We start from the raw sequence: 23,329 nt of genomic DNA, 5'->3' as shown, positions 1-23,329 counted from the left end.
GCTGGTAAAAGAAACGTCAGGCAGTTCATTGTAAATAATGATGAGATCTTTGCAATTGATCTAGCAGAATCATTGCCATCTTGGCAGGATTATCTGGCACCTTTTCACGAATAATTTGACAAACCATATAACCACATAACTAAATTTTATATAAAAAGCATCAGTATTAGTTACTAGCATAATGATGTTTCACCAGGCTTTTCTTTAACAAAAAAAGAAAAAAAAAAAAAAAGACCTTAAGCAGATATCTATCTTAAGGTTTAAAAAACTGGTTCTAGATTAAAGTTTCTAAACAGTCTATACTATTCATTCTTAAGGACCTTTTGGCCAATCAACACAAGCTCTATACGTAACCAGGCTTTGCTTTCTTAAAAGTCTAATACTTGCTTGAGCTATGAACTACAGCAAAACCTCAGTGTTCCTTCTCTGAAACACCATCCAGTGTTCAAAGATACTTTTTTAAGAAAAAATTTTTAGAGGATGAGGAACTCAAAGTTAGATATTGTTAGCATTTGTAATTCAAAAGGCAGACCTAACCGAAGATTATTCTTTAGTAAATATATTCTACATCACAATGAAACATTGTTGCTGACTGTGGCATAGGATAAAAACAATTACATAAAACTAAGAAAAACATAGCCAATGAATATCAAATACATTGCAAGGATTTTTAACTCTGTAAATTATATATAGTTGCATATAAAATATATTACTATTTTTCAAGGTATGAGTTACTCTCTTTTATCAAGTACCAGCTCAACTTATTTAGCATACTGCCTGGAGAACTATAACTAAAGTAATCAGAATAACAGTTTTGAGAATTGAAGAGCAAGAATTGCATTAGTAAGTTTATTAATAAGTTTATTAAAACGTATTAGGGTTTTTAGAGACATGAAATATATAACAATGTTGCAAATAAAAGCAATACTTACTTCGTAAGTCATATACAAGGAAAGTATTACCACACTAAAGTTATAAAATGCCATTATCTGCCTCAGTTCAAAAGGTTTTTTATTTTCCATGAGTTTGGGTCCCAGTGAAGTGACAAAATAAATGTAGGTTCCAATTATAAAGGTTGTTGGAAAAGGTGAAGACATGAGTGGCCAGCCTTCCAATCTCGGATCTAGAAGAAAAAAAGAAATCAGATCTGTCTTGTACTCATTAAAACCGAAAAAGGCTTCTGAAAAGTATTTAATTCTTAATGGCTCAGGTGTTACTTTCACTGATCAAGATTTAGACACCATTTGTCTCAAACCTATTCCAGCCAGATAACAAGAGTTAGCACCTGCTGGATTCTATGCTTCTTCCTGAATTGCAGAATCACATAGTTGGAAAACACCTTTAAAATCACCAAGTCCAAACAGCAGCCTGACCTACTGAATCCAACTGCTAAATTATGTCCTGTAGTGCTAAGCTCACACATCTCTTAAATGCCTTCATTGATGGGGACTCCACCACTTCCCTGGGCAGTGCTTGACCACCCTCTCCATGAAGTTCTTCCTGACATCCAATCTAAACATCCCCCTACTATAACAAGGTAATTCCCTTCTGTTTCTCTAGCCGCCTAAGGGAAGAGACCAATACCCTTCTCACTGCAAGCTCCTTTCAGGCAGTTGTACAGAACAATAAAGTCTCTCCTTAGCTTCATCTTTTCCTGACTAAACTTCCCAGTTCTCTCAGCAGCTTCTCATAAGTCATCAGTTCTTCACACTACACAATGAGAAAGACACATGGAATCGCAACTAAAGTTCTTTTCAGTCTACAGCTCTCCCCAATGAAAAGCCAGCATTTTCTTACATTAACGTGGCTCAGAAGGCAATGCACAAGCAGATTACTGAGGTTGCATTTGCAAACAAGACTGCATTCCTCTGGAAAAGCATAAGCCTTGTCTCGCAAGTTCAAGGTACAGACAGGGAGTAGCTCCACTTTTCAAGATCCTCAAGTGTTATAAACAGTATGTTGTTAGAGGTAATAAGCATGGGGATTTCAAAGTTAGAAAACATTCCATCCCATCAGCTGGTATTCATAGCTTGTGCCTAACAAGTCCTGGCATGTCACCACTTCCACAGCACCCCCAAACACATAATTTCATACTACAAGCTTCCAAACAGTAAAAATATTACAAGCTCCTTTCCAGATACCACAGACAGATTTCAATGATTGCAGTCTCCTCCCACACATGCTGCCATCCTTTTTAAACTTCATCTTTATCCTACTGCACCTATTTGTGCTTCATCACCAAGTCCCAGCTAAAAGAGACTTACATTTCTCCACAGTCACAGAAAGACCCTGAGATATCTACTGACTCCATAAACTGCTACTTTCATGGTCTGGTGCTGTGTGTTGGCAGCGGAGTTACACCACTGCAATTCTTGTTAAATGTTTAATTTGCGTTCAACTTACGGCATGCAAGCAACATGTTATCCATGAGGCGCTCTAGCGCTGTTTACAGTCATGTAAGTGATACCTGTTTGTGAATTCAGGGCTTTACATAAACATAAAAAGCTTGAAGAAAACTAATTATAGTACTCCTCACAGCCTGTTATGTGCCCAGTGCTGCTGCCCATCATCAACCAAATGGAGTTGTGAACCACTGCACAGCAGATTAGAAAAAACTGCATCTGTATGCATAGCATTGCAAGATAGTCACTTGCTCTTCACAACTGATTGCTTTTCTGCATCCACCCCTCACACTGGTACTACCAGAACATTTCCCATTTGATTCTGAAGAAACCATAATACACGGTAAGACACCAAATACAAGCACTACTGAGCAGAGAGAGATGAGAAACTCAAATTGTGACATCATGGACAGCGCAGCAGAAATGCTCTGTCACCCATCTCAATCCATTTCACCCACATGCATCATAGTGCTAAAACTCCCTGTTCATAGACAAGCTCTGATGCTACTGAACAAGACAGATAGTTCCTAGCTGTACTGGAAGCTATACTGGAATAAGTATTTATCAATCTTTCACTGCTTCTCAAGTCTCCCTGAGAATCAGCTAATGCCGTTTACTACATGGCTACCACAATGAGGAACACTAACATTATGTTAAAGCAAAACATGTTTAATATCCTCATATTGGGTGCACCAAGAGACTAATCTTTGAAATAGGGTTGTGAGAGTGAATTGCTCTGAAGGCTAATTTCAATATATTGTACCTTATCAGGGCTTGTATTTGGAAAAGAAAATACAGTAACACCACACACCTAGTTCTATCAATAGCCTATCATTGTTTGGTAGTGAAAAAGTTAGAGCTTTTGCATTCAGTAGCATAGAAAAAAACTAAACTTCATATTTAAGCAAGCCAGAAACTCCGACAGAGTAATCACTGCCTGCATTCATTAGTCTGTGGTTATACCTGCAAGTTAGCCGAGTTTGTTTTTGTTTTGTTTTGTTTTAAAATTCAGAACCTAACTTGTTCTTTGTAGTTAAAAATGTCAGTAGCTATCCTGACCAGTCTATGAAACACGTACAGGAAGACAAAGCTACTTTAAGCTGGTATCAGCACACCTACAATATCTACACTCTGAACTTCAACATTATTGAAAGTTAAGCTTTAGATTTAAATGACTCACCGGCATCTTTGATCCATTCATCATAGAGCAGCACAGCCTTTGAGGTCAAATTGCTAAGGGCCATTTTCACCTGATTAAGATTTTATGATGTTGCCTGCAGGAAAAATGAAAACAAAACATAAATATAGATTTGTGTAATTAATAAAACAAAGCTCAGTGTCTCATTATGTCAATAGCCTTCTCCAACAGCGTTTTGGAAAATATTTTCAGCAAATAGAATGGAAACAAGAAAAAGTTAGATGGAGCACCACATGTGAAATACAGATTAGGGAGCATTATTAGCTGGCCATATTGCATTACACTTGATGCTGACTTACAGCTGAGCTGTTATGCACAACGATATGATTTCATAATCTCTGCATACTGAACAAGGTGCTTCCATGCCATAAAGCGTTATCTCAAGAAACCACACTGTGGTTAACCATTACAGTGAAGGGGAAAATATAAATAAAGAGCAGCTGCTTAGTTTGTTTTTATTGCAATCTCCTTTAAAAGTCTAACGCACTGGTAAAGTGAAGTTCCTCTTTGTAATGTTTACTATTGAAAAGTTCAATTTTCTAACTAAGGAGGGTTTCTAAGACAGGTGGGAGGGAGAAGAGACTCCAGTGTCTGCACACTTGTTTTAAATACAGTAATTAGCCACATTATAATTAGCATGCAAATCACACTCTTATGAATCAACTCCTTCTACAACAGCATTATGAAGCATTATAGTACCACTGGCAATAGCATTAACTCAAAGAAATTTCCAGCAAATCCAGCTTGCACACAGCACCATCCAGAAATATAAAACACCAAACATTTGTATGAGTACCGATTTTTCACTCCAAAAATCAAGTACCCACCAGCCCCTACCTTAGCTCATTTCCTCCAGAGAATTTATTTTTTTAATCCCAGCACATCTGAGTGGTTCCACTCCTACTCCCACTCAGTGTCACTCTCAGTATCTCAGCATAATCTTCACACAGTATTCACCTCTTAGTCCAGGCTGCAGCACACCTTGATAACAGCTCCTTTGTTCTGGCCTCCAATCTCATACTCCTCCAGTCTAAGTCAGCTGCAGCTTTTGAGAGCCAGTTTTACCACCCTGATGTATGCCTGGTCTAGTATTAAGTGTGGAGGTTGGTGGAGGGGGGTAGGGGGGGAGAGGGAGGGGGGAGGTGGAGTTTGATGATCCTTGAGGTCCCTTCCAACCCAAGCCATTCTATGATCCTGCACTGTAGCAAGCCTATAAAATATTTTCCTCCTTATCTCTAGTTCTAAAAGCATTTCCTGTTCTCTGGAATTTCATAATATTGAATCACCCCAAAACACACTACGCCAGCCCTTCATCACAAAACACTACTGACAAGCCTGCCTTCATTAGGGTTCATCTGATCTAGCTCTTACCAACTCTCATTTTTGCTACCCACATTTTCCTGCTTGCACTTCTGTCCTGTGTATATACACCTGAAACCATCCTTTCTTGTTGTTCAGAAATTGTTCCCTCTGCTGACAGCTTCCAGAAACACCATCTTCCAGAATCACCATCGTCATCTCCTAGCAAAACATCACTGCCTTTATGCTGACCATCTTCACATGCCCTATACTACTTGATTTAAACAGTATGATAGAAATTCAAGTAGCTAAATTTGCAAATTGCTGAACATCTTCAGTATGACGAAGGGGGTGAACTCCTTACTTCTTCATAGCTATCACTCTTAAGAAGTGATTATCATTTATATCTTCTACTTTACAGATGTTGCAAAATTACTTTTTGTGGGTATCAGAGAAGTCAACATTGATCCAGCAAGCCTATAATCTTTCATCAAACAAGTTAAAATGAAGATGTTTCTTATTACTGTGCAATTATCACTCAACGTAACATTCTACATAAATGCAAAATTATTCTAATGCACAACAAAAACAGACACGTACACAGCTATTAAAAAGTAGAGAAAAATCCCATAATCCCCCACACAGTTGCTCACTTCACAAAAGCTTAATTTTGTTATTATGCTGTACTGAACTCTTTATATTAAGTCTTTCCACCACATGCCCAGTGGTACAGTGTCTTGCTGAGACAGTTTTGAATGTTCCTTGTAATTCAAAGCCTTATTAAAATTAGAAATAGCCTGATGACCTTTAGTATGCAAGCACACAATAGCCTAATCTATTTCCACCTACATAGATTAATTTGATTGCCTTACATTACTGACAGGGCAATTCTAACAGCCTAAGTGCAGTTCACACACATGGGCACTATAATCTTCACGTCCTAGTGAATCAAATATTCCTTTTTTTATTTTCAAATTAAGCATGAATTTTCCCTTTTTCCCTCTTTTACATTTAAGCAAGCAAATATTGAGGAATCTGTATAGCTAAGATAAATACAACAGGAGCTGGATTTCTGCAGAGAACAGTTCTTTAGTTTTTTCTTTTTAATTAATCTTATTTTTCAATTCAATGGTGCCTTGCTCTAGCAATCTTACATTAACTGTGATCAAGAGCATTTAGCATAACCAATAAATCACTACCCATACATTCCTCAGCAATAGCTGTACCCATAAATCCACAGCAATTATTTTTACTCCCCCACACATGTACAGTCACACTGGAGCTCAATGAGCAGACATATGCCCATACATGCTTCTAACAGAACTCAACATGAAAGAAGTCCATGTCCATTTTTACACAATTATTGTTATTTTTTTTCTAAAAGAAGCACCACAGTGTTATAAAACTGTGTTTATAAAGGTGCTGGCAAAATTAGCAAAAGCAGGAAATACCTCCTTCCTTCTCTATTGTAAATTTCAATGACCCTCTTCTTTTTTGCAAATTATAAATAACCCTGTCATCTTGCTTCAGAAACCAAACTATGGATGATAATAACACTATGTAAACTCAACCCAGTTAAGCTGAAAAGCAATGTTTATCAGATCATACAACAATCAACAAAGCAACGTGGCTGAAGGTTAACTTGCATTAGGGAAAAGTGTTGAAAATCTGTACTTTATTAATAATTATTAAATAGATTAATTACAGCAAGTTAGACTTACAGTAAAGAATTCTTCCTATTTCAGTCAGCTTAGAATATCCAGTCAAGAGTATATCAGACTATATATCGAGGTCTATCAAACAAGATGCCTTATTCAACACATTTTACCTAAACCTACAAAATACTTTGTTCACAGAACAGCTCAGTATTTCAGTCAAAAATATATATATATTCACCGAATACAGATAATCACGTAACATTTAATCAGTACTTTAACGAAGAACAATAGCTTACTGAATTCACTGCCATTCATTCTCCTCCTGCCAACCTGGAGATGATCTAAATGAAGCTCAGACTGGCTAGTTCTATATGCTGATCAAGACCTACATTAAATGAGGAATCTCACTACCTCCAAACATGCTCTCAAAAGTCCAGAAAACGTGTGGATGCTTGCTCAGAATAGATTGCCACTTATTACTCTTTGTGGTGTTGATAAGACTTTTCCTCCTCATGGCTGCAACCTCAAAACCTGACAACTGCAACCTCAGCAATGCACAAGTCTTTGCTTTTATCCATTTGACGTGTCAACACCACTTCAGTTTTGTATTAAGAATCAGATAAATGTGCTGTCAGTGTTTAAACAGCGACTTTAATGCCAGCTGGCCACTGGAACTGGACTACTCCTAATCCCCTACTTCTGCTCATATGCAGCGGACAAAAAAATGTTCTTTCCATACTGTTGCATAAACGCTTGCCCCATCTCCCCCCTAAAAACATTTCACAGGTACTGATACAACCAGTCTTCAAAGTTTCGTTTCTGTTCACAACCACTGCTGAACTTATTCTGGAAATTTTGCAGCTTAGCTGCCAGACAGAAGAGAAGGGCGCAGCCCTAGAGCAGTCCGCCTCACTCAGCTTTGCCTCGCAGATGCTAAGAAATTACACCTGAAAGTAAGCAGAGAACAAAAAGACACAACTAGGTATTCCGAGAGCAGGAACAATGTCTGTGAGGAAGACAGTGCTGCTCATAACCTTCCAACAGCTAGAAGATTTAAAATCAACTTTTGCATGCAACACTACCACCTTATTTTCAAAGCATTTTACAATTCTATTTGATTTCTCAACTAGCCACCTACTTCTCCTTTGTAATTCCACTTCTATGAGCAATTGGTTACATTTACATTAGGAGGTACATTTTGTCTTGTCACTTTACACTTCACGCACAAACTCATACATACTGGGAAATACCACAACAAGTCTTTTTGTTGTAATTTTTCTTGCTGTTAGTTTTTAAGAACACTCAAAAAAAATCCACATAACCACACAAAAGAGAAACAATTAGACTGTACATCAATAAAAAAAAACAAACAATTTTGAAGGCTGCTTTTTTGCAATACAATCATGTCAATAGGAAGAAACCCAATGAATCCCTGGCACAGGTCTGATTCCATTGCAGCTTTCAGAGCCTACAGAACTTATCCTCTAAGCATGAAACAGGAAGTATTTAGCCTGAAGGGACAAAGACCTGGAGGCAAAGAGAACCATTTCTTAAATACACAGATTTAGATCTTCACACTATGAACCCATTCGCACATTAAGCATTTATTTAGTCACAGTTCAGTCAGTTCGACATTTAGTTCATACACCTGCTAACATACCTGCAGAATCAGCACATCAGCTCTTTTATTTCCAATGTTCCATCTCCTGCTTATAATAGGAACGCTATAGGAGGCGACACAGAATGCTAGTAGCAGGGGATTTTCTTTTTAAAATAGCCTAGACTGGAGTGAACTTGCTCAAAATTAGTGATACTAATGGAATAATGCTCAGAATTCAGTTATTTTGAATGATGTAACAGAAGTGGTTTTGGTGTTGTTATTGTTTTTAGTTTTTTAAAAAATCCAGCAATTCAAGTTCAGTTTGCTGACTGAAAAGTTTTAAAGAACATATTTAGAGTCCTCTGAAGCTCTGGAAAACAAGCACTGCAATCACTTCTGTGAGACAAATGAAATCATCTGTGAAAACCTTTGTGAAGGTACTCGACTCTTAGAAATAAATGAGTGTTTTTTAAATATATATATTTTAATAGCAACAGAATTCATCCTGTGCACTGCGGTTCAAGCCAGCTGCACTAATATCATTTTTTAAGAGACCTTTAAATAAGCACGCCTCATCGTTATAAAGATGGGGCATAAGTGAACCAAACGATGGAACAGGCTGCATCAAAAGAGCAATACCATTTGTTGCTCTCCAGCTCAGTAGACAGCTGAAATAGCTGAAGCTGAATTAAAGCATACAGTTTTGCAGAACTGATTTAAAATCTGACCATTAACTTTACTGGAGAGGGGATATATGATAAAGTAATTTAAGCCAGCCAAGAATGTGCAAAATGCCACAGCAACCATTTCAGAATGCCTCATGATCACAAGCAGTAGGCATTAAGTTGCTGGAAGCGCTCAAGTTCTGCTAGTTCAATAATAATAATAATAATAATAATAATAATAATAATACTGTTTCCTCTAATAAGAATTACTGGTATGCCTCAAACATTCTTTAATTTTAAATGAGAACAACAAGCTTCTAGCATTCTTTGGCTTAACCCACATGAGAGATATTTGCCATTCTTTGCACTTATTTATTCCCCCTACAGAGTTTTTAATATTAAAATATACTTCCACTATTTAAAAGCAAATCTTGGTAACACCACTGCAGTAAGAAATTGTATTCTGCTATCTAAGTTCAATCTCCTCTCTTTTAGTTTAAAATCATTCTTCCTTGTCATATCTTTACAGATCCTGGCAGAGAGGGCCTTGCTTTTATAGGTATTGCTCAGCAAGACTGGAAATACGACAGCAAAGTACAAGCTTCACTGGGGTAACTTCCACCCAAGGCAGATGCTAGAAGCACATTTTCTAGAATGTTACCCCTCTAACATGTCCAGCAGGTAATGATGGCAGAACCCCTCCCATCCCAGAGACCCTTCAGGAACATGAGAGAGCACTGATCCACGCAGTTCTGATTTCACAACTTCTTAAGAAATGACAGTAATACTAGCTGACATATTCAGACACAGTTGTGAAACTTCAATGTTTCAGAATCACTTAATATACAATTGTTAATTCTGCTCTTGAAGTTCACATGGTAATTAAATCGAGAACACTTCACAGATCGTTATCTTTTGCATTACCTGGAGAACATCAGCTCTGCCCTTCCTATTTCTCAAGGGTGCATGGTTACGTAAACAGTTATTTTAACTACATTACTCCCTTATGCCACACTGCAAACAAATACAGAATAGCTATTACGTTATATTGATTGCTCACCTACATTCTGCAATGAAGTTGGTTATCTCCTGGCATTACAGATTTCCCTCAGAGAAGTTTCCCTGACAATCCCAATCCTTCACACCATCCTTCAACTACACTGCCCACCTCTTGAAAGGCGCATCTCACAGGTAGGCTGGCTATAACCTCCTTAGCAATGGGTGGATTTTTGTTGTTAATACTGAGATGTATTAGTTGTCACTCTTATTAAATTTAAAGTTCTATCTCTGAAGCCATTCCATTAAAAAAAACTCCTTAGACTGCATCAGCCACCTCTCTACATGCATTTAGCATCAGAATGGAATACAGATTTCAGAGAAGATGTAAATTCCTTTACAAAGAATGGGGATATCTTAAAAATCAAAGAAAGAGGTTTAGAAATTGTATTAGAATACGTGCCTGTAAAATCCCACACTGGCAGAAGTCAGTAAGAGATCTAATACTTAACGTCTGTTGTCACCTTTATTGCATTATTTATATGGTATCTCCATACTTAAATCTTGGCTTTTTAAACTACCATCAAATCTGTCATTTACCTACACGGGCAAAGTAGCCTATAAACAGCAGAACTAGTGAAAACACTCCATTTCAATCACGTTTCATATTAGTTTTCTGCCAGCCAAGTGGATTTCCCATCCTGATAAAATAAAGACAATTTGTATTTCCTCCCACACTCACTTAAAACTTGTTAACTGATACTGCAGATTTCAGTCAACACTGAAGACTGGTAACGGATACAGACAGCTCCATTTTGTGCCCAGCTTCCAGGGAGAGGTTAAAAAAAACCTCTACACCTAAACCACTACAGCTCAGCAACCCACTTGGAATCTTCATCTTCTGAGAAAAGCAGTGGATGCACCAGAGGAAGTTCATGCAAGGGAAAACAACAAGGAAAAGAACAACAAGGGAAAAGAACAAGACAACATCACATGAATTGTGATGTCACAGGAAGGTGGGGAAAGTCAGATTAGCAGCCTTGTCATAGAGGTTTAAGCTGATGGTGAAATCACATAGGGCTAGCACAAGATTCTCATGCCTTGTCCTGCATAACCATAGATGATCATGCACTATATATTCAATCAAGAGTAAACACCACTTCAGGAAGCCCTCAATCTGTCCATCACATGTACAAGGGATGCTTCACGATACAAGAACTAAAGCCACACAAAATGTATTGTGCTATGATCTGGTAGCAAAAGACTAAGGATAACACTGATGCAATTGTAAGCAATCCTAGGGACTAATCCCATAGAAAGGCCCATCAAATCATAGTCCCTGCAAACATAACCTGGAAGGAAGGTTTTTTTCAAATCTGAATTCAGTCATCAGTTTATCTCAACGATGAGAGAAACACTGGGCTGGTCCAGAAGAGGATTTCCAGTTTCACCTGGGAAACAACCACCACAAACAGCAGTATCTCTTTCCATACCCACCCACCTCCCCTTTCATTATGTTCCTAGTGTTACTGAGAAAGGCAAAAACATAAGGGAGAAAAGCTCCTTGAGATATAAGATGTTATCAGTGCTGCTCTGCCTTTACTTGAGCACTTGCAGGTCAACCACCCTGCCATCAGCTAGTCTCACTTGTCTCCCCACCTCTGCTACAGGCCACTCTACAACCAGCCTACAGGAGCCCCTCTCCCTAATTGCCAGTGCATGGCTTCTGCTCAGCTCCTACAGGTTTCATTCCAGCTGGGTGATACCAGCTTCCAAAGCTACCCACTGCAGCCAGCACAGCAAGTCTTGTGACACACGCTGTGACAACTTTTACCTGGAAGTCAAAATAAGATTCACTTATGATATAATATTTGCAGCAATGAAACCTCATTTCCATTAGCTATTGATATATCATTACCCCTATCAAAAACCTCTGGCAATTTATTCATTTAGTATCTGCAACAGATCTGATTCTAGTTAATCTCCTCTTTATCCAAAGGACTTAACAGCACCTCTTTTTTCCTCCTTCTTAATTATGTAACCAGAAAACCTTCTGCAGTTGCTTTCATTTTAAGATCAGATCAGTTCGTTTAAGTCACTTTAAACAGGCTTTCACTGAACAAGAGCCATGGGCTAGGGAGTAATGATGCAGTTTAGTATGTTCATCAGCACAGTCACACACACCTTGTGCCACCCATTCATTCCTCTACAAGTAGGAATCACAACATATAGAGCTTATACCCATCTGGATCTTTTCCTTCTACAGCAAACTCTAAATGATGTAGAGTGGTAAAGAGTGATATTTAAGCTAAAAGGTTTGCCTTTTTTTTTTCCTCACTGTGCTCACATCCATTGTTTGGTCTCCATCAGTGTTCAGCAAGCATCAATCAATGTCAGTAGGTGCCGTTTTCTCCACATGGAGGAGTTCAATGACACACCTTTGCCTCATATGCACTTCCACGTCAGACACCATTTTGTCAGACTGTCACTCTGCTGCCATCTGTCACATGGCAACAGAACGTAATGGAATACTGGCAAGAAGGTTCAAGCTCTACTACCATATTACCATCATGCCCCTCTGACATCACGGACCACATAATGAAATAGGAGGCATTACTTTTGGAGCAGCCCTCATACCTGCCTGATTAAAGCTACTTGTGCAAATATGGAGTGGGATAAGAATGAGAGACCGCTGCCTTTCTTCAATTGTAAGCTGTAGCTGCAACACATAACCTCCTCATTAACACTCAAAAGGGGAACTGTATATAAAGATCTCATATGTCTAATTAATTAAAAAATAAACAGTTTGCTACCAGGAACTGGTAGGCAAGAGTTCACATCCACTCATGTGGCAGAAAAGCTACATCAATAAATTGTCATTAAATAGTCACTGTGGGCACAATCCATGAACTTGAACAAAAAGTAATAAAGAGACAAAGAACTAGACTACAGTTTCCAGAAAAGATCCCTTAAAACAAGTAGGAACAAGACTTGTTACGCAGGGAGCATCATGCTAACCTAGCTATTAACAATGGAAAATAAAAGCAGACAATTTTCAATAATATTTTTTAACCAAATAATCAGTGAGAATGTACCTATTGTAGCTATTCTCTACCTATTGTAGAGAACGTAGCTATTCAACAATGAATAAGCATAAATGGAAAAGTCAGACTTCAGATTTCCTTCTGTTGAAGAGAGGAAGATTGTGCTGTCTTTTAACATGAAAACTCAGCAGAACAGAATTTAATGGGAAGGGGAGACAAATATGTAAACATACATGCATAAACAGTTACCTTAAGAACGTAACATTCACCTTAAAATTTTATTTTAAAAAAGGTGAACAAATAAAACGTGGAATATCCATCAGTACTGAAGGAAGTATTTTCTTACAATCTCTTCTTGCCTACAGCAAGATTACAGCAACTGACAGCTCGGGTACTGTCACCCCAGAAACCATGATGCAAGGTCATTATCATTTCACGGAACTTCTATTACAATAGCTGCAATATTGCTGGGTTCAGAATGTGAGTAAGCAGGAACACTGATAACACTGGTGTAGAATAGTAACATCTTATTTTGTTCACTGTTTAATGCGGCAATTTACAAGAGCTGAGCTGCTCCCACACCACTTGCTCATGCTGACATGGACTTATTTCCTTCACCATTGTTTCCCACTGCCTTGCACTTGCTCAGCCTCCCCAGCCTTGGGTCCTGAGCTTATATCCTCAGCAGCAAAATAATGCATTCCTTCTACTCCAACACTGCTTGCATTGCAATAAGCAGCCATAAATTCTAAAGGCAGCTGACCCAGAACTGACACCCTCCCCATCCACCCACCATCCAGCATAACGGACATGCTGTTGCACACTGTAAACACTGGCAACTGCAGCCTCTCTAGGAGGCTCTTCCAGAAGAAAACTGGGACCAGCTGTGTCCACAACCTTCTGCTGTGATGCATGCTGTGCAGTGGTCAGCTCTGGGGAGAGCAACACAAGCTGCTGAACTTCGAAGGGAGATGGTAAGGGCAGCAATGAGATGAGCCGTTTTAAAGGAAGTCTGTGCTCAGCACATTTTGAAACTAAACTATCAGAATGAGGAAGTCCATTGTCATTAAAAAAAAAGCTGCTGCTCACCAGTTCGATCTTGGAACATCAGGCAATGTGATGTGCTCCCTGAAGTGTCCCAGGAAGCAACTACACAACCACATCATAAACCTTTTCAGTCCAGAGGTGAAGATTTATAGACATGCAGTTGGAGGTCCCAAATCATTGAAGAACATGCAATTAAAGATGTTCTGCTTTGTCTGTATTTTAAAAACAACATTCTTCAGTATGACAAAAGGTCACATCTGTGGAAATGCACTCAGAAGTATTAGCATCAGGCCATGAACTTATTCTATACCATCACTTCAAGATTCAGGCCTCTTGGCCAGAACTACTAAACAAGAGCCACGAAAACAGGAGTAGAGTTCTACTTTCTCCTCAGAAAAGCCCAGCTTTTCTCCTGTACCCCAAAGAATATCCCCACCTGGAAAAAAGAAAAAATTGTCTTGCACTTGACCAGAATTATTGCAGAAGTGGAACAGTTTCAGAAATTGACATGAGATAGAAAAGCCTTATGTTTCCCAGCCAGTTCCAGTGGTATTCTGTCCTCAAGGGAGGAACCACAGAAGGATGAAGAAGAGAAGGTAAAAAGATGCCAGACATCAAGGAAGATAGAGAAAGTCACTCTGTAGATTCATCCACAGTCAAGAAAGACGCTATCAAGACTGTATTGTGCTTATACTTCAAGTCTGGGCATGAAAAGATCAAAGTTGGTATATTACAAAACCCTATGTGATAATGTTTGAAATTTGGTTAAGTCTCTGCATTCCACCCAAGAAGCCTTGGGTGCTGCTTACAGTACAACTTGGTGAGTAGCTTTCCATGGAGCCCTTCCTTTTTGAGATGACTGCACCCCTTGCAGGATGATCCAGTTTTCCAGACCTTAGAGACACTGTGAACACAAGGAAGGATGCACCTCTGCTTTAATTTAACATTAACAGGAACTCCAAAAACACTTTTTTCTACTTGCTCTGCTGATACCCTGCAGAGGGCTATAAAGGTGTCAGGAACCCTTTAGATTCCCACAAAAGCCTGGCTGGTCTGGACTCAATCAACAGATGGAGCAGGAACACTCACAGCTGTCTACAAGTATTACAGAGAGGAAACATCTGATCCAGGTGACTCAGAGCAGTGAAAGACCTACGGAAACAAAAGAAAAAGGTCGCTCCTTTTTTGCAAAGCAATATCACGCAGGACAGCAGCCAGATGACAACCTACCCTCAAAAACTTACACAGAAATAAAATTCCTTACCAGCTAAAAATATTACCTGGTTTGATTAGCAAAGAACCATTAAGACATTTTTAAATAAGTTTTTTAATAAAAATTGATGCTTAAAAGGCTATCAGCACTTTGTTCTACTTCTAAGCAAAAAACATGCAGCAGTTTGCATAACACCAAGTGTCAAGTGGAGGCCAGTGTTATGGGCAAAGTATATTAATGACATGACACAGTTGTTAAGGTTGACACCTGTCCCAGACCTCGTTACTTTGATCTCAATTCCTGTGCTAAACAGAATGTTAAGATATTGTCAGTATTTTGCACTTTCAGGAAGAGTAAATAGAGCTGCACTGTGCAGGTTAGAGCTTCTTTAAATTAGCCTAACAGTGAATAATACCTTTACAGAAGAACAGGATGAAAAGCTCCACAGATATGCCGTGAAGTACAATTCCACCTGGGAGGACTACTGAATATTTTCCACCTTCCATCAGAAGATTCCATAACCACAGCAGTTCCCAGGCAGCAGGTGACCGCCGAGGACCACAAGACATGGCTGCAGTTTAAAATAGATAAGCTGAGCTAGACAGTGTGGAGGATTCAACCAGTTCATATCAACTGCACTTATTTTTCCCATTTCTGTTCCTGAAAGATTGCCAAATACAAATAGCCAAATAAATAAATGAATAATCCCATCAACAAAATACATTAGGCAGTGAGTGTGCCACATTAGAATAACAGAGGAGACGATAATACTTTCAGTGCAGAAGGTTGGCAAGAAGCAGAGCACTCAGCCTAATGCTGATGTTCCCATTTAACAGTACACGAGACTCACTCAGCATGCAACATCAGGAAAGGAGAAGAAAAGTGGAACGTCTCCAAATCAAAGAAAGATTAGGCTTATATCTAACTGTGCATTTCAGTCACCAAAAGAAGTCTGAGACGGCCTTCTTTGCATGAAGGTTTCAGTGCTCTGCAGAACAGGTCAGTATGTTTGGTTTGTTCTCTGCATGGATGCTCAGCTACTAGAGAAATAGTATCTCTTTTCCCACTTGTCAGCACAGCGAAGTAATGAACAAAATTAAAGTTTTTGTCTGAGCTCCGTGTTCCAGTTACTATCCCAAACAACCAGCCCACATACTGCTACCTGAACCTAGAGCAATACCACAACCCTTATCCTCCCAGCAGGCAGCCACTTTTCTCCCACTCTTGTATCTCCCCTCCAAAAGATTTCACTGGTCACAATCAAACCAAGGAACCCGCTTTCACCCACACTCACTATCTTCGATACACATGATCCAGTTGCAGGCTCACCCAGATAACAACATCCATACAGTGAGATGCTTGCCCATTGACCGGACCTCTTCTCTGTGCCCTTGTCTCAACAGATGCATCAAGATTACATAATTCCACCATCTGTAAGAGCAGTTCCCTTTCCTTTCACAAAAGCGTGTCTAGACTCAATTACATTTTGCCAGTGCTCTGGCACCTTGGATGAAAGCAAGTGATGACATGCAATTGCACTCTACAAAGATACAAGCAAGCACACCACACCAAGTAGCACAATTTCCACGGATTCCGAGGTAGTTGTCTATTCAGTAACTTAAAGTCAAGTGGGGCATATAAGCTATTCAGTTCTAAAATACAGAAGCAGCCTCATTTCAGCAGATCTGTCAAGATCAAACCAGAACTGAGCATTTTCCAACTAGTATTCAGGAAGCTTTCTTCTGCAACCTTCAGATAAGACCCTCTCAGAGCAACCAACCACGTCGTTTTTTGGAAAGCTGTTTCAAGATAATGTGAAACTCAGCTGGCGGATTTCCTATTCCGTAAAGTTTCAGACATTCATCAAAGGACTCGTTGAAGGGAGGCAATGAGAGCTCCAACAACTTACAGCTTCTGCACTCCCCAACTTTCTCCCTCTCCAAAATGCCAAGGATCATGGTTAGAACTGAAATGAGATTTCTTGAACACCAGAGCTATCCATAAACTGACTTACAGCCTTCCTTCATAGTTACATTACTTTTTCCATGGAAAAAAAAAAAAAATTCAGTAGACTCCTGTAATCTAAGTACAAAAGTGCTAATGAAACAGTGTTTCTGGTGTTGTGGTAGTAATACAGATGATGGAAGGAATTAGCATCTGCAATAACGCCACACGGAACATGGCTCAAAAATAGTTTTTCCAAAGCTTTAATTTCAAAGCGGACATTGAACACCTCCCTCATTGCATTAGCCCTCTGGCATTTGTACACAGCTTCTTCTATACATCTTGGTCACAACAGATGAAGGTGGACAGGGCACTTCCTAAGTGCATTACAGTAATCTAATTAAGCTTGTCAGACCCGTTCTGTACAGCTAAAAGTCTCAAAAGTGAACCTTTTATTTCAGTACAGAGAAGACAAGCCACAGAACTCTGACTACAGAAGCAATTAAAGAATATAATTCAATTCAGATATTTCCAACTGTACGTCTAAGCCAACCAAACAGGGATCATACAGTGATGATATAAATGTAAACACTGTAAAACACACTATTCAACTGAAATATATATATCTGAAATTAAGTGATTTTCATCTGTACAGGAAAAGGCAGCATTAGGAGTACAACTATGGACAGAGAATAGACTTTTTTGTTCAGTCCATCCCTATCTGTTCATAACACCATATGGCAAATACCACAGTATTTGTTTAACAGAAGGAACAGACACACCTGACCTATAAACCCTGATATTTTCAAAGCTTCAGCCAATATCTTTAATTAAGAAAACCAAAAGCAGTCTATCAAAAGTAAAGAAAATGAAAATATTGTCTATTAAATCCTGACCAGAAGAAAGGAGCCTGATACATTAAAACATACTGTAATTCACTGAGAAGAACGATTTTTTCCCGTTAAAGATATTATCATCAGCAACAACAGCTCTAGACAAAGTTCCTCCTTTCCACTCACCTTGCTCTCTACTTGTATCACAAAACAGCAGCTTCAACCACTACCAACACTTTCCACTTTCTTTTTCAACTGCTCAGACAAAACACAATAAAAAAAATAAAAATTAAAGAAAATTAAAACTCTAATGTGAAATGTTCCCATACTGTACATGGATACAGAGTGGCACTGAAACAGGTCAGTGTGACTTTGCTTTAAATCATTTTGCGATTGATGACAGAATGCAAATTATCTCCACATCAACAAACCGATCTTTGTGTTCCTGACTCCAGCAGGAGTTGTCCCCTTCCCCCTTCTTTTGTTAGGAGACAAATAATAGAAGGAATGGAGTTATTCTTAGCAAACTCTGTTTTTAACTCAGATATATTTATAAATCCAAAATACAGTCCCTGGAATAGCAGGGCTCTCCTGAAGTCCCATTCAGGAGATACCTGTAAGAAGTTACTAGCATTTTTCACTGAACAGCTGTTTGTCTGCATGCACTTCTGAACTGCGCAATACAAACTTACATTCATATTCATACACATTTGGTGACAAAATGCTTTAAAAAGAGAAGAAAAAAAGTAGTTTGAATAGAGGTTCCAGACACGGGTCCCATTGGGCAAGGCACGTTATCAATACACAACATAATGCAAATTGCAAAGACTTCATGATACAATTACACGCACACAGGGAACACACAGGAACTCACAAAAACATGACAAGACGACCAGCAAGTTGTTTACAGATTAAGTTTGCAATTGGAAAAGCCCCTTTAATGGGACTAACGTCATCTTAATCTACATCACCCCCATTACTCACTCCTACTCCAACACAGCCCCTTACTCATGCAACCTTTCTTGGCCTCATAGAAAGACTGTGAAACACAAGGGCAGGGGGGAGACAACCCACAGGAAAAGGAAAGAGCATCTTCATCCAGGAGGGCGCTGGCCCACACTCAGCACCCAACCACAACAACAGGAGCAGCACTGACAAAGGATAGGAGAAACGCTGTGAAACTGCAACAGGAGGCAGAGGTGGGATCAGGGATCAGGTGAGGGGAGACAGCAGCCATCGCGCTGACAGTGGTGACGCGGCCCTGGCGCAGGGGAGGGGGCAATCCAAATACCACTGCTCCTGGCAAATACGGTGACTCACTGTGCTTATTTGCTGCCACCTGAATTCAGCCTCCTTGTGACATCTGTACTACTCTGCGACGGCACCCAGCATGCTCAGGGCTGGCAGGCTGCGCAAGGGGCAGTCACAGAGGTCAGCTGCGTGCCAGCTGATGTCAGAGGACTCTGATCCTGCCATCCTCATACAGCACCAAGGTAACAAACCAGCCTCTGTGCACACCTGTGCTGCTCTAAATTTAGCGCTCTTCTCCCACTGTTCCATTCATTACCTTCTAGTTACAATGCATATAGGTCTTCTTTACTCAACATCTTAAGTAAAGAAATATTTCGTGTAACCATCAAAAGCAAACAGAGTGTAAGTAGAGAGAGATACACCAAGGGGAAAAAAAAAATGAAAACGTAACAAGCACACAGAGAGCATTTTACTACGTTATAGGAGGAAAGAAAAACACTGCTCAGCATTTCCTGTTCAATATTCAGCATCAGACACAGAAACCAAAGACATTAAAAAAATACCCAAGCTGCTCTGGTTTCTATCATCAGGATTAACTCACACTTACTATCAGTTCAAACAAATACTATTTCTTCTGGGATTTCACTTAATATCAGAAGGACAGAAAAATTTTTATCTGCCATATCACCTGAAACTGTACAAACTTCTGGCAAATCACACACATGAAAACAGGCTCTAGAAAAATCAGACTGCACTGCATGTCCCTTTAGCTTTCATTTTCTTCCCTTTAAAAGGAGCTACATTGAAAGAGTAAAACCAGGTATACAGAATGTATTGTCAATGTTTTTGTTCAAATATTTCAATAGGACAATAGGAAAAAGTTTAGTTTTCACCCTTTAGGCTGCATTTGCTTCCTGCAGCTGCAGCACATGGCCCACATACTGAGGGAAGCAACGGGTCCAGTATTGATATGTGGAGCTACCAACCAAGTTCGCAATTGTATTTAAGGTAATTTTAACTGAGCAGGAAACTCCTAAGACTAAACCTGAGAACAAACTTCTGTGTTCTTCTTCCTGATACACTTTTTTTTTTTTTTTTTTTTTTTTTTTTTTAAATTGGCATTGCTTCTCTTTTGAGTCTCCCAGCATTTGGCTCCCTCCTTAATACTCAGAGCTGCTTTTGGAAGCATCAACAAATGGCAGCAGAAGAAAAGGCAAGCAGAGGTCTGCCAGTTCTCAAACTTTGCATGGAGTTTGGCATGGGGGAGAGAGACTGAAGCGCACCTGTGTGTCACCCACTGTGACCCCAGGAAAGAAAACCAGGGCAAAAGCAGTTGAGAGAGACAGAGCTCTTTCTGGCAGCACACGGTCTGGGAAGCAGCTTAATGCTTCCGACATCCTTCCCACCCTGCAGCAGCCGTGGGAGACCCGCATAGGCACTGCTGTGCTACAGCTCAGGCTCAGCAGCCAGCAGAGATAAGCGAAGGTTTAAATGAGGAGTAAGAGCAAAAGTACAAGGTAGCGAGTTAAAAAAAAAAAAAAAAAAAAAAAAAAAATAAAGTGTCACAGTTTTCCGGTTTATTGCGGCAGGGAGAAACAATGCCAGGAAGGGCACGGCACAGTCAGCAAAGGCAGCAGAGTCACGTCAGGATACCAGATACAGGATACCTGGTTAGTTCTTTCGGCAGCGTGCAATTAGCTGATAGACATTTCATAATATTCAGAGCTCTGTAACTAGTCAAATCCTACGCGGCGTGTATTTTCCTCGCCTAACGCCGCGGCGTCTCTCCCAGCACATTCCATGAATATCGCTTCCTGCAGCACAACCTGCCTCCCGCCGCTCCTACACAGTACTTAGCAGAAAGTTGACTGACGCGCTGCAAGGAAGGCTGCGCTACTTCCCGCGCCAGCGACAGAGCTGCCGACAAGGAAGACTCTCGGCCCGAGCCCGGCCCAGTTTTCCCAGCCCTGTGCTACCGCCGTGAGACGCGCACCGCTCCCACGCGGCCCCCCACGGTCGGGCTGTGCCTGCAGCCCCGCGCTGCTGAAACCGCCCAAACCTCCGCACGGGGCGGCTCTCAAACAGAGCGCGACGTCTGGATGAGAAACGGGCAAGGGAGAAAGTTCCCGATCTGTTCCCACAGCGTGAGACAACTTCTCTCCATTTGCCACACGCTCAAAGCGACAGGTCGGAGCCGACCTGCAGCTCTCTGCTCGCAGAGCATCCTCCGGCACTTAATGGGGTTTCACCCCGCCGCTCGCCCAGCGCCGTCCCGCACACAGCTCGGGCCGGACCGGCTGGCAGAGGGAAAGGAGGCGGCGGCGCCCACAGGACGCCCAACCCGCCCGACGGCCCCTGGCGAGACAGCACCCTGTAGCGCTGCCTTCGAAGAACTCCACCACGTGTGCCACGCCTCTCCCCGCTGCCGCCGGCACCTGCAGCCCTCCGCGACTACTCTTCGTTCCGGGGACTGCGAAAAGGCGCTTCTGTTAAGAAAGCCCGCAACGCCCCGGCATTCCGCGCCTCCTCGCCGGAGGGACGGTTCCTCCGGGCGGGGCTCGGAGGAGAACGATGGGGAGCGGTGCGCGGCCAGGGGACGGGCACCGCGGGGGGCGGCGCGGTGGCAGCGGGCACCGCGAGGGAGCCGCGCGGTGAGAGGAAGCGGAGCTCGGAGGCTTGGAGCGGCCACAGAGCAATGACGGGGACAGGGGAGAGGCAAGGGTCGCGGGAGCCACCCGAGGATCCGTCTCGTCCCCAGCGCGGAACCCGGGGATCGCGCGCGCACCTCCCGCCCTCCCCGCGCCCCCGCAGCACTCACACGGCAGCCGCGAAGCCTCACCTGTCCCCCCCCCCGCGCCGGGCAATAACTGCGGGACGCGCCGGGCCGCCCCCGACAGGGAGCGCGGGTGGCCACGCCCACTGCCGGGCCACGCCCACCGGACACGCCCCGCGCTGCCTCCCGCGGCGCGGCACTGAGTCAGCGCCCGCCGCCCCCGGGCCGGGGCGGGCAGGTTGTGCGAGCCGGGCGAGGTTAGCGCTGGTGTTCCGTCGGAGCCTCGCCGCGGTGTGCGAGCTTGCCCCGGAGATCTGCTGTTTGCCAGTCGGAATGGCTGCGCGAATCCTTTGTGCTCAGGGAGCAACGAGACGAGACGAGAGTCGCGGAAGGCAAAACCTGGTAGATGGAGTCGTTCCTTTCATAACAAAAAAGAGAATAAAATACAACAAAGCTACACTGCTCGGCTTTAGCTCAGTATTTCAGGCCCCCTTCCATCCTCTTAGGATTGTGGGTACCACAGATCTCTTGCGGAAAGTCGTTTTGAATGAAGATGAAGCTCCCAGTGACCCCATCTACTGACGTAAAGGACAAAAGGGGGGTGATGGGAGATTCCTAGGGTGTAAGAGGATGCTCCTTTGGTCTTTTCGTCACTTCAGCCCACAGAAAGCTGCAAATGATGCTTCTGAGGTTATTAACAAGGAGGCAGTAACTGGAGTCTGAAACCAAGGAGCAGGGAGAGGGTATGAGGGCAAAATTGAAGAGAACGTCCAAACACATTTTACAATATGCAGAAAAGGGTTTGTGGGCTGGTGGTGTGAACAGAGCAGTGTTTAAGTGCAGAGGGCCTCTGTCCTGGCATCCCCAAGGAGCTCAAACACAGAGACGGAGGTGGCAGAAGGCAGCACAGAAAACTGCATGTTGTGAGTGCGGAGATATCGGAGGAGCTGGAAAGCAGGTGGGGAGGTGGGGATGGAGAAACACAGCTCCTAAGAGATCCTATAGAAACTCAGATCGCTGAGCAGCTGATTAGGATGGAGATCAGCAGGGAGGAGGCCATGAGGTTGGGGTTTGCTTCATGCTGCCTTTGCGATTATGCTGAGTGAGGAAATCCTGGCACTTTTGGGAAGGCACCATAATGAGATTATTGGGTTTGGCCAAAAGGGTTATGTAGAAATCTGACAGTCCATTGAGCAATACCACTTGTGTCACTTAGGACGGGAAAATCACAAAACAGAATTAAACAATCCCATTCCCCCCTCCGCCCTTTAGTGTTCAGAAACTGGAAACTTTCTTTGATTTCTTTGTTTAAAACCTTTTTTGTAAGATATCAGCCAAGAAGAACTACAAGCAGACAGTGGAAACCAGCATGTCTCTGCTCAGGCAGAGCCTGGGGAGCCTCACAC

General features: G+C 41.6%; 1 protein-coding gene across 2 annotated transcripts in view; it reads right to left on the bottom strand.

Annotated features, from left to right (window-relative positions):
• The window catches only part of ELOVL7 (ELOVL fatty acid elongase 7), a 29,592-nt gene extending 7,525 nt beyond the window's left edge, over nt 1-22,067 (bottom strand). The window contains exons 1-3 of one of the 2 annotated variants that reach the window (XM_042825962.1): nt 21,990-22,067; nt 3,583-3,676; nt 933-1,123 (exon numbers count right to left, since the gene is read on the bottom strand). In XM_042825962.1, coding sequence (XP_042681896.1) covers nt 933-1,123; nt 3,583-3,646 — 255 coding nt within the window. In that variant the 5' untranslated portion in view covers nt 3,647-3,676; nt 21,990-22,067. Of the gene's footprint in view, nt 1-932; nt 1,124-3,582; nt 3,677-21,968 lie in introns of both variants that reach the window. The other variant, XM_042825963.1, reaches the window with a different exon arrangement.
• Between the last annotated feature and the right edge of the window lie 1,262 nt (nt 22,068-23,329).

Source organism: Centrocercus urophasianus, unplaced genomic scaffold (genome assembly GCF_019232065.1).
Source record: "Centrocercus urophasianus isolate 14NV4802_14NV808 unplaced genomic scaffold, USGS_Curo_1.0 seq_25, whole genome shotgun sequence".
NCBI classification, from domain to species: domain Eukaryota; kingdom Metazoa; phylum Chordata; class Aves; order Galliformes; family Phasianidae; genus Centrocercus; species Centrocercus urophasianus.
The sequence above is the reverse complement of the archived record's forward strand: the minus strand, read 5'-3'. Positions and strand labels throughout refer to the sequence as shown.